This window comes from Eurosta solidaginis, chromosome 4, assembly GCF_040869045.1.
Source record: "Eurosta solidaginis isolate ZX-2024a chromosome 4, ASM4086904v1, whole genome shotgun sequence".
Taxonomy (NCBI): domain Eukaryota; kingdom Metazoa; phylum Arthropoda; class Insecta; order Diptera; family Tephritidae; genus Eurosta; species Eurosta solidaginis.
Window position 1 is genome coordinate 192,112,407 of NC_090322.1, and position 11,310 is coordinate 192,123,716.

An 11,310-nucleotide genomic window follows, 5' to 3' on the forward strand; every position below is an offset into this window, starting at 1 on the left:
GATTTTGGTACTTTTCTTCCTTTTCTACTGAGGCTAAAATTCACAACTCTGATACCTATATGACACTACTTGATTTTCGTGTATTTTTTCTTGTATTTTATCTTCAATTTTTTGTCGCACTCCCTCCTAATACGGCTTCAGTACTGAAGTGTGTAAAAATACAACCTAGTTCATTAAAAACAAACGAGCCAGTTTGTATTTTATTTTATTTTTTATTTTATTTATTTATTTAAAGTCGACGCAAACACAAAGCGGTCGACTAATTATTGCAATATACGGATATTGAGATGTATATCAAGAGCCATTCTTAAAATTAAAAAGTTTAAAAGAGGTACATAGAAAATTTGACATCACATTGTATAAGAAAAAATAAAATTAAAATATCTGGCTAAACCTAAGAGTATAGTAGTATGTAAAGCGGCAAACGAACATTCAAAGCCAAAGCAGTTATACAAATCATTGTAACGCGAGCACCAATGACGCAGGGGACTGTTTCTAGCAAAATTTTGCCGGCATAGAGGTAAATGAAAAGGCACAAAATGTCTGGAGGCCCTAGCAGGAGCCGCAAAATTTAGTTGACTGATTAGGTCAGGGGAGTCAATCACGCCAATGATGAGCTTGTGAATGAACATAACGCCAAATAATACTCTACGATTCTCTAGAGATGGCAAATTAATTATAAGAAGCCTATTCCTGTATGGTGGAAGATGAGTACTTGATTCCCAGTTGAGACCTCGTAATGAAAAATTAAAAATTAAAATTAAATTATTTGGATAGGTATTTTGACATTCACCGGTTTTTTCTTTATTTTTTTGTGACACATGAAAATTTTGTTTTTAGTTTGAAAATTTGGTGCATAAAAACACAATTCAAATAAACTTCCTTGTGAAAAAAGTGAACCATTATAGACCGAAATAATTTTCGCGTGTTATTTGCATTGTTTTTATTGTTAAAAGTGTTAATGTAAAAACAAGTAAGGAAGGCTAAGTTCGGGTGTAACCGAACATTACATACTCAGCTGAGAGCTGTGGAGACAAAGTAAGGGAAAATCACCATGTTGTAAAAAGAACCTTGGGTAACCCTGGAATGTGTTTGTATGACATGTGTATCAAATGGAAGGTATTAAAGAATATTTTTAGAGGAAGTGGGCCAAAGTTCTATAAGCCGGAGTCATTGGTGCCGTATGTCGTATCGCTGTATCCGTATCCCTAACGTAATCAGCTGTTTATCGTTACGACGGTAGACCAAAACTCAATTGGTTGGCTACGATACGGTTACGACCTTAGCGGCACCAATAATCGATTGCATTGATTCTCATAAGGTTGGTCGAATCAGCTGTTAAAAGGTTACCGATACGGTTACCGATAAAGCACCAATGTCTCCAGCTATAGATGGACGCCATTTAGGGATATCGCCATAAAGGTGGACCAGGCCTGACTCTAGAATTTGTTTGTACGATATGGGTATCAAATGAAATGTATTAATGATAATTTTAAAAGGGAGTGGGCCTAAGTTCTATAGGTTGACGCCTTTTCGAGATATCGCATAAAGGTGGACCAGGGGTGACTCTAGAATTTATTTTGTACGATATGGGTATCAAATGAAAGGTATTAATGAGTATTTTAAAAGGGGTGGGCCTAAGTTCTATAGATGGACGCCGTTTCGAGATATCGCCATAAAGATGGACCAGGGGTGACTCTTGAATTTGTTTGTACGATATGGGTATCAAATGAAAGGTGGTAATGAGTATTTTAAGAGGGCGTGGGCCTTAGTTCTATATGTGAACGCCTTTTCGAGATATCGCCATAAAGGTGGACCAGGGGTGACTCTAGAATTTGTTTGTACTATATGGGTATCAAATGAAAGGTGTTAATGAGTATTTTGAAAGGGAGTGGGCCTTAGTTCTATAGGTGGACGCCTTTTCGAAATATCGCCATAAGGGTGGACCAGGGGTGACTCTAGAATTTGTTTGTACGATATGGGTATCAAATGAAAGGTGTTAATGAGTATTTTGAAAAGGAGTGGGCCTTAGTTCTATATGTGGACGCCTTTTCGAGATATCGCCATAAACGTGGACCAGGGGTGACTCTAGAATTTGTTTGTACTATATGGGTATCACATGAAAGGTGTTAATGAGTATTTTAAAAGGGCGTGGGCCTTAGTTCTATAGGTGGACGCCTTTTCGGAATATCGTTATAAAAGTGGACCAGGGGTGACTCTAGAATGCGTTTGTACAATATGGGTATCAAACGAAAGGTGTTAATGAGTATTTTAAAAGGGTGTGGGCCTTAGTTCTATAGGTGGACGCCTTTTCGGAATATCGTTATAAAAGTGGACCAGGGTTGACTCTAGAATGTGTTTGTACAATATGGGTATCAAACGAAAGTTGTTAATGAGTATTTTAAAAGGGAGTGGGCCTTAGTTCTATAGGTGGATGCCTTTTCGAGATATCGCCATAAACGTGGACCAGGGGTGACTCTGGAATTTGTTTGTACGATATGGGTATCAAATGAAAGGTGTTAATGAGTATTTTGAAAAGGGGTGGACCTTAGTTCTATATATGGACGCCTTTTCGAGATATCGCCATAAACGTGGACCAGGGGTGATTCTAGAATTTGTTTGTACGATATGGGTATCAAATGAAAGGTGTTAATGAGTATTTTGAAAAGGAGTGGGCCTTAGTTCTATATGTGGACGCCTTTTCGAGATATCGCAATAAACGTGGACCAGGGGTGACTCTAGAATTTGTTTGTAGAATATGGGTCTCAAATGAAAGGTGTTAATGAGTATTTTAAAAGGGCGTGACCTTAGTTCTATAGGTGGACGCCTTTTCGAGATATCGCCATAAAGGTGGACCAGGGGTGACTCTAGAATTTGTTTGTACGATATGGGTATCAAATGAAAGGTGTTAATGAGTATTTTAAAAACGAGTGGGCTTTAGTTCTATGTGTGGACGCCTTTTCGAGATATCGCCATAAACGTGGACCAGGGGTGACTCTAGAATTTGTTTGTACTATATGGGTATCAAATGAAAGGTGCTAATGAGTATTTTAAAAGGGAGTGGGCCTTAGTTCTATAGGTGGACGCCTTTTCGGAATATCGTTATAAAAGTGGACCAGGGTTGACTCTAGAATGCGTTTGTACAATATGGGTATCAAACGAAAGGTGTTAACAAGTGGCCTTTTCGAAATATCGCCATAAAGGTGGACCAGGGGTGACTCTAGAATTTGTTTGTACGATATGGGTCTCAAATGGAAGGTATTAATGAGTATTTTAAAAAGGAGTGGGCCTTAGTTCTATATGTGGACGCCTTTTCGAGATATCGCCATAAACGTGGACCAGGGGTGATTCTAGAATGTGTTTGTACGATATGGTTATCAAATAAAAGGTATTAATGAGGGTTTGAAAAGGGAGTGGCCCTTAGTTGTATGTGTGAAGGCGTTTTCGAGATATCGACCAAAATGTGGACCAGGGTGATCCAGAACATCATCTGTCGGGTACCGCTAATTTATTTATATATGTAATACCACGAACAGTATTCCTTCCAAGATTCCAAGGGCTTTTGATTTCGCCCTGCAAAACTTTTTCATTTTCTTCTACTTAATATGGTAGGTGTCACACCCATTTTACCAAGTTTTTTTCTAAAGTTATATTTTGCGTTAATAGACCAATACAATTACCATGTTTCATCCCTTTTTTCGTATTTGGTATATAATTATGGCATTTTTTTTTCATTTTTCGTAATTTTCGATATCGAAAAAGTGGGCGTGGTCATAGTCGGATTTCGGCCATTTTTTACACCAATACAAAGTGAGTTCAGATAAGTACGTGAACTGAGTTTAATAAAGATATATCGATTTTTGCTCAAGTTATCGTGTTAACGGCCGAGCGGAAGGACAGACGGTCGACTGTGTATAAAAACTGGGCGTGGCTTCAACCGATTTCGCCCTTTTTCACAGAAAACAGTTATCGTCCTAGAATCTAAGTCTCTACCAAATCTCACAAGGATTGGTAAATTTTTGTTCGACTTATGGCATTAAAATTATCCTAGACAAATTAAATGAAAAAGGGCGGAGCCACGCCCATTTTGAAATTTTCTTTTATTTTTGTATTTTGTTGCACCATATCATTACTGGAGTTGATTGTTGACATAATTTACTTATATACTGTAAAGATATTAACTTTTCTTTTAAAATTTGCATTAAAAAAAAATTTTTTTTTAAAAAGTGGGCGTGGTCGTTCTCCGATTTTTCTAATTTTTATTAAGCAGACATATAGTAATAAGAGTAGCGTTCCTGCCAAATTTCATCATGATATCTTCAACGACTGCCAAATTACAGCTTGCAAAACTTCTAAATTACCTTCTTTTAAAAGTGGGCGGTGCCACGCCCATTGTCCAAAATTTTACTAGGTTTCTATTCTGCGTCATAAGTTCAACTCACCTACCAAGTTTCATCGCTTAATCCATATTTGGTATCGCACTTTTTCGATTTTTCGAAATTTTCGATATCGAAAAAGTGGGCGTGGTTATTGTCCGATATCGTTCATTTTAAATAGCGATCTGAGATGAGTGCCCAGGAACCTACATACCTAATTTCATCAAGATACCTCAAAATTTACTCAAGTTATCGTGTTAACGGACGGACGGACGGACGGACATGGCTCAATCGAATTTTTTTTTCGATACTGATGATTTTGATATATGGAAGTCTATATCTATCTCGATTCCTTTATACCTGTACAACCAACCGTTATCCAATCAAAGTTAATATACTCTGTGAGCTCTGCTCAACTGAGTATAATAAAACGTAAAACATAAACAAAACATGTGAATATCACTAATTTTGGGGGAATAGTGGTCTCGCTTTTTCATGATAGAAATTGTTCTGTGTTTTGAAGTTCCGATAAAGTTTCGTCAGTTTTTTTACTTTGCTTGACCACAACATTGGCACACTTTCATTACACATATAATTTTCAATTTACTTATGTATATGGAAATCTTACCACAAAAATTGCCCAGTCAATAAAATGTAGCCTACCAATGACATTTCATGGTAGATATTTTAGGCGAGGCATTAATAAGAGAAGTGATGGATCTAAGGGCAAACACATTATACGGACTTATCAGAAAAAATTCTTGTTTTAGTATACAGTTATTTCGATCGGTTATCAAACACTTTTCGTGATAGATTTTTTTCACTAGTTGAGTTAAGAAAATTTTTCTCAAATGCACGTGTGCCTCTAAGAAATTTGGCAAGGCTTCCCCTGATGGAGCCATTACGTTGGCCGTAAAATAATGAAACTAATTGGTTTTATGTAACACTTTCAAAATTTTTTACAAAGAAATCCTATGTAAAAATTGCAGGAGTATTGTGGTGTTCCGGGAGTATTGTGGTGTTCCGGGAGTATTGTGGTGTTAAGGCACGCCGAATACTCGAAAACTAAGTAAGTCAGGAATACTTCTTGAAAGCGGCTACTTTATAAATTAATAACGAATCGCGATTGAAAAAATTTACTTTTATATTCAGATTTTGAAGCAAATGTAAAACAAATTTGATTTCGAAAGAAGTGATTTGTGTTTTATCCTCGTAGGTACAGAACACCATAAGCTTCTATAACAACGCTGTTAACTAGTACCTACTTAAATGTAATCACGTGCCGTTATTGCACAGTTGAAACTTTTAAGACGTTTGATTTTTAATCTGAAGCCTGTGGCTAGATTCAGTAAAAGTGAGTTTTTCAAAAATCATACTTACTAAATCTAGGCTTTGGTATGAAATTTCAACGCTCAGGGGAAAAGTAATCATCATTTATGATTTACTGAGTTTGCTCATAGTTCGGCTACACCAAAACGCAAATTTTTGAGCCTTTTCTTACTAAACCCTAGGTTAGGTTAAACCTTAAAACCTAACTGCGCTATACATTTTATTTCTTTCCAATTAACAACATAATGCTGGAGCTAAGAGCTTCGTCAGCAAAACTAATTCATAGTGAAGGCATAGACTTATCCTAGAAATTTGAAAATATAATACCTAAAAGTAGTGTTTTTGTTTGTGCAGTTTGAATTAAGTTTCCTATTCGCTAAGTTTATTATTTATATTTTGTATAGGAAACCATGAAAACATCCTGAAATTTTATATTTAACCAAAGAGGATAAATATAATAAGAGCCACCAGTCTGCTACGAGTGGCGAGTAACTCGATGGAAATTAAAAAAAATTGATGCCTAATGTTTTCTATGAGGGACATTTTTAATTGTCTCGCATTTATCCATGTCGTGTAGGCACCTTATGCAAATGTGACTTTTGAAAGGAGAATTAATTAAATAATTAAATACAGTCAGAAAAATATACAAAAATACCCCACGTTTATTTAATAAATTAATTAATTCTCTTTCCAAAAATAACATTTGCATAAGGTACCTACACGGCATGGATAAATGCGAGACAATTAATAATGTCCCTCACAGAAAACATTACACATCAATTTTTTTGATTTCCAGCGAGATACTCGCCACTCGTAGCAGACTGGTGGCTCTTATTTATTTATCCTATTTGGTATCACAATCAAATAAAACAAAATTTGGTCCTTTTTTCTGAGATTTGGTCCGTTTCTTCGATGAATTTTGGTCACAAATGAAAACATGGTGTGGCAACCGAGATATGGATGCATAGGTCAAATTGTTTTTGTAGCTTGTCAGCACTGCTCGTTTTGTTTAATTTTTTTTTTTTCATCTTTGACGAAAGTTTTTGCCTCCTGATTGGTGGTGTTCAGAATAAATTTTCAAATTAAACTTATAAAATATATGAGTAAAAATATAAAAGCGTACATTTCATACTGATGCGGGACTTACATAAGACTTTGAGATTATTTGCAGAGGAATTACCGATGGATTATTGCGAAGAATTCGATGAAATCAAGTCGGTGTTAGTATATTGCAATAAGCATGTCAAGCCCTTCGCTAAAGTGCATTTCCGTGGAGGTAAATGCAAATGCTTTGCTATTAAATCCGTATATTCATTAAAATAATAAAAATTATAGGTAATGACTTATTCATCACTGAGCTTGTACGACGGCTGCAGCAGTCACTAATCGACAAGGAATTGGTGGGTGCTGAAGATAGAAAGCCTTTGCCTAAAGCGCAGCAAAAGTTACGAAAAGTAATGATGTTCTTATTTGCTAACACCGATGCCACATATAAGTATAATTTACGTGAAGATCCAGCAATAGCACATGTTTTGGAGCAGTGTCCATTGCTGCCCAAATTCTTGCTGGTAACACTTGTTTGGGAGCTACAATTGGATCAATACTTCTATGAAGCGATCTCTTATACACCTTGTTGGTTTGCCTTTCAGTATTTCGAAACTTCAGCTGATACTTTAAAGTACATAGACGATCCTTATGATGTTTTAGAGAAAGTTGAACAAATAATGCGTGCTTTACTTTTGAGTATAGCACGTTCTGAATATCGTAAAATCGATATGGTTGACAAGAAAATAATCTATAGCAAGTTGTATGACTATGCCATGAATTTGCTAAGACAATTTTATACACCCGACGCAGAAAAATTTAAGCAGTACACAAAATATCAATTCTTTCGCTATACTGGCTTTGCCTTAAAGCACATACTACAGATTACTTTATTTGCATTTGATTTATTTGAATTGCCTCAACGGACAGCTAAACCCACCATTGATATTGATATATATGAAATTTGTCGAGAGCTATGTCCACAAGTGCCGAATGCTGCTGAAGAAAAGCCATCAGATGTTTTACAGGAACAGCAATTAAAAATTATAAAAGCTTTACTCAATTCATTGCAATACAACGTAATGTTAGTTAAAGTCGATGTATTTATGTATTGGGTAGAGGTGGACCTTACACCCACCACAACCCTACAGCAAGCTATCGGTGAACTTATATATACAATTGGTGAACGTATGCACGCAAATCCACAGCTCGGTCATGATGTGGCAGCGCAATTGAATATGCTAGCAATTAAACCGAAAACTTTGGAAGAGACTATCGAAAGTGCTAAATTAGGTGACATTCTCCGCAATTTGGACGAAAAATCCTCTCCACAGCATATTAGAAAAGCATGGTTCGATGAATTATTCAATCGCACAATTGCGCTTGGTAATGAAGAATGTTTAGAAGCTATAAAAGAAAATATTAAACTTATTAGACCTGAAAATTGTCAACAAGCCTTGGATTTTATTAAACAATCTTCACAGTTAAACGAATTACAAGCTGTGGAAGATGAGGACTTGAAAGAAGCGGAAAATGAGGATGACGCGGAGGAAGGTGGAGAAGAAGCAAACATAAAAAAAATGCAAATAGATCGCAATGAATTTGAGCAATTGACTTCAATTATACTCTTAGGCTTAAACAATTTTAAAGCTGAGGACATATTGTATTTACTGACATACCAAATGAAGATATTTGGTAAATCTGTAAATATTTGTTGTCACGATGAGATGGACTATGAAAGGCGTGTTACTGAATTCCTTAACAAATATGCCACTTCATTTGACTTTCAACAATTTCTTGTACTTTGCTTTGAAAATCCGACACAAATTTGGTCGAAATTTTTTGATTGTGCCTGCCATAATTTAGAACATGTGCAAAATTTTTGTACTACCACAAAACAATCTCGTCCTTTCTCCAATGACTACTTTAACGAATTACTCGACACTGCTATGCATGATCAGGAAAAATTACAACAAAAATACTTCCCTCAATTGCTTTGTGAAATTTATTTTGTTTTATATCATCCTTCGCGCAAAACTGAATTCCTAAAACAGTTTATGAATAAGAATGTTAATGAGATGTTGGATGCGCAATCATTTGGTAATTTGTTACCAATAGTAAAAGCATTAAATCTTATTGCTATGTATGGTGGAATTCATTCGAATAAGCCATTGGCGTTTGGTGAAGTAACGGCTCCAGTACTTTTAATGGCTGCCCAAATAATGGATAAGGCGCGTTGGGATCTCATTACCTACACAGATGAACGTGATGAAGTGGTGCGTGAGTGTATAACATTTATACAGTATACGTCCAAGCGATTTCTACCAGTGGCAACAGAGAAAGGTAAGAGGCCGACACAAACCATTTCCCTTCCCTGATCCACTTCCCGAGATGAATGCCGCAATACCTTTTTTTATTTATTTATTTATTATTACGGCTGTTTAGGCCTAAAACTTAAACTACTAAGTACAATTCATTATTATATCGTTTATTTCTATTGAATATGCTGTTGGAATGCCATGTGATTCCGATCAGCATATTTACTGGCGTAACAAACGGACGAGTCTGGGAGCCAGTCATTATTTCATATGCAAATATCTAACTCTCTAATCAACTATTGCTTACAGATCGAAAATGGATTACCAAAGTTATCAAGGACTCGTATCGGCCCATCACACAGTATTACTTCCAAAAATTTTCACAAACTCCAGACCAACCATCCGTCGATTTTGATCGCTTCCTCATACGGTTAGAGATCGAAGACAAATCTGAAGCTGAAATGTTTCTTATTATTGTAAGGCAAAAGCAGTGACGAATATTTATTAAAATATTTTTAAATTAATCTTTTTATTGTATTTTAGAATTATGTACGTTGTACTATGAAAGAAACTGAATGGCTGGCACGCAGTGAGCGCCTCTTACCGCACATTTCCGATGTGATGATAATTTTAAGTGGCGTTGTCGTTGAAACAGATAATCCAAATGCTATTAATAATTATCGTCATTCTCTAACTAATTATGCAAATATTGTAATGAAATCTGTTTTACCACCTTTGGGCAATGATTCGAAAAAAATTGAAAAACTAATGTTGAAAGTGTTGAAAATAGTCGATTCTGCACCACCACAAATCTATGAAGAGGTTTTTGTGAGCTTCAATTCTTTATTGCTCGATATAATGCATTGTTGTGCACATCCATTAAAGGACGATGATTCTATTGTTAGATCAGTACAAAAATTTGTTGGCAACATGAAAGATTGTCAAGGAAAGGAAATATTTTTGGAAAAATTTCAAGCATTAGTCACTGAAGCGCTCAGTTAAATTTAATAAATGCATTACGCATTACAAATCTACGTATGTATGTACATAAGATGGAGATTAATTGAATTAGTCCATATTCTTGTTCCTTTCTGTACGGAAAAGAAGAATTTGAATACAGTTTTTTGTTAATAAATTTTGTTTTTACTTTTATAGTATAATCTTACTGTTGTTCAAATTTATGGAAAAGGTTTAGGCTAGAGTAGGGTAGAGTACCTACACAAAGCATTGCTGCATACACACACCCATCTATACTTGTTGGCTTTTTTCGCGGGTGCGAGCAGCGGTGATCATATTTGCTTGAAAAAAAAGAACAGATGAACAAAAAGAACAACTTGTTCGTTCATCAGAAAAAGAACGAAAGATTCGAATCTCTGAAATGAGCGAAAAAGCACAACTCTAGTTTAAGCAAAGTCTGAAGGGCAAAATTTTAAGCGACGGTCCATAATAAGGCTGAGTAACACAGCACTGTGCTGTGTTATTGTGTTAACACTCAGTATTGTGCGGCACGCACACATCGATTAATTTATAACACAGTGGCACACTCGATGGCACAAAGCTGACTGTGCAATGCTGCTCAAACTGGTAAATGCTCATAACACAGTAACACGCTCTATAGCACAGAGAATGACACTCAGATCGTAAGTGCACATACATAAATAGTCCATTGTGCTTGTGTGTTGATTGTACTTTCCACTGAAATTTCACTCAAAACATATTTATACACATGATACAAATATTACAAGATAAAACCGGTGAGAGGATAAGAACATTTAAAAAGATTTAAAAATTCTCACTGCACTCTCATAATTTTTATTTTATTTTGAATTTTTCATAAAAAAATGGTGTCCACAGGGGCACTTACTATCCTCTTGATCAGATGATATCACTTTGAAAAATTGGGCTATGAAAGAAGATAACTGTTGCCATGATTTACTCTTCTAAATGGCGTCAAACGTGGCGTTAGAGGTAAGTAACACAGTACTGTGCTCTGATATTGTGCCTACACTCATATCGACTTTCGATAATCAGTTACAACACAATTGTGTCAACACAATGTGTTAACACTGCAAAAGTGCCTGTGCTACTGTGTTAAAACTCAAAAAATAGTGTCATTACCCACCACTAGTCCATAATCACAAACACAAGATTGCACATTGCGCATGTAAACAAAAGATCAGCTGTTTTTTTATGGGCAATTTTTACGTAATTTTCCATTAGCTCTTGTTTCTTTCTCTCTTTCT

General features: G+C 35.8%; 1 protein-coding gene across 1 annotated transcript; it reads left to right on the forward strand.

Annotated features, from left to right (window-relative positions):
* The first annotated feature begins 6,710 nt into the window (after positions 1 to 6,710).
* Positions 6,711 to 10,227, forward strand: LOC137250821 (uncharacterized). Its single transcript, XM_067784377.1, has 4 exons — positions 6,711 to 6,981; positions 7,041 to 9,092; positions 9,377 to 9,543; positions 9,611 to 10,227. The coding sequence occupies exons 1-4, from the start codon at positions 6,840 to 6,842 to the stop codon at positions 10,067 to 10,069; spliced, it is 2,820 nt and encodes a 939-aa protein (XP_067640478.1). The 5' UTR covers positions 6,711 to 6,839; the 3' UTR covers positions 10,070 to 10,227.
* The last annotated feature ends 1,083 nt before the right edge of the window (positions 10,228 to 11,310 follow it).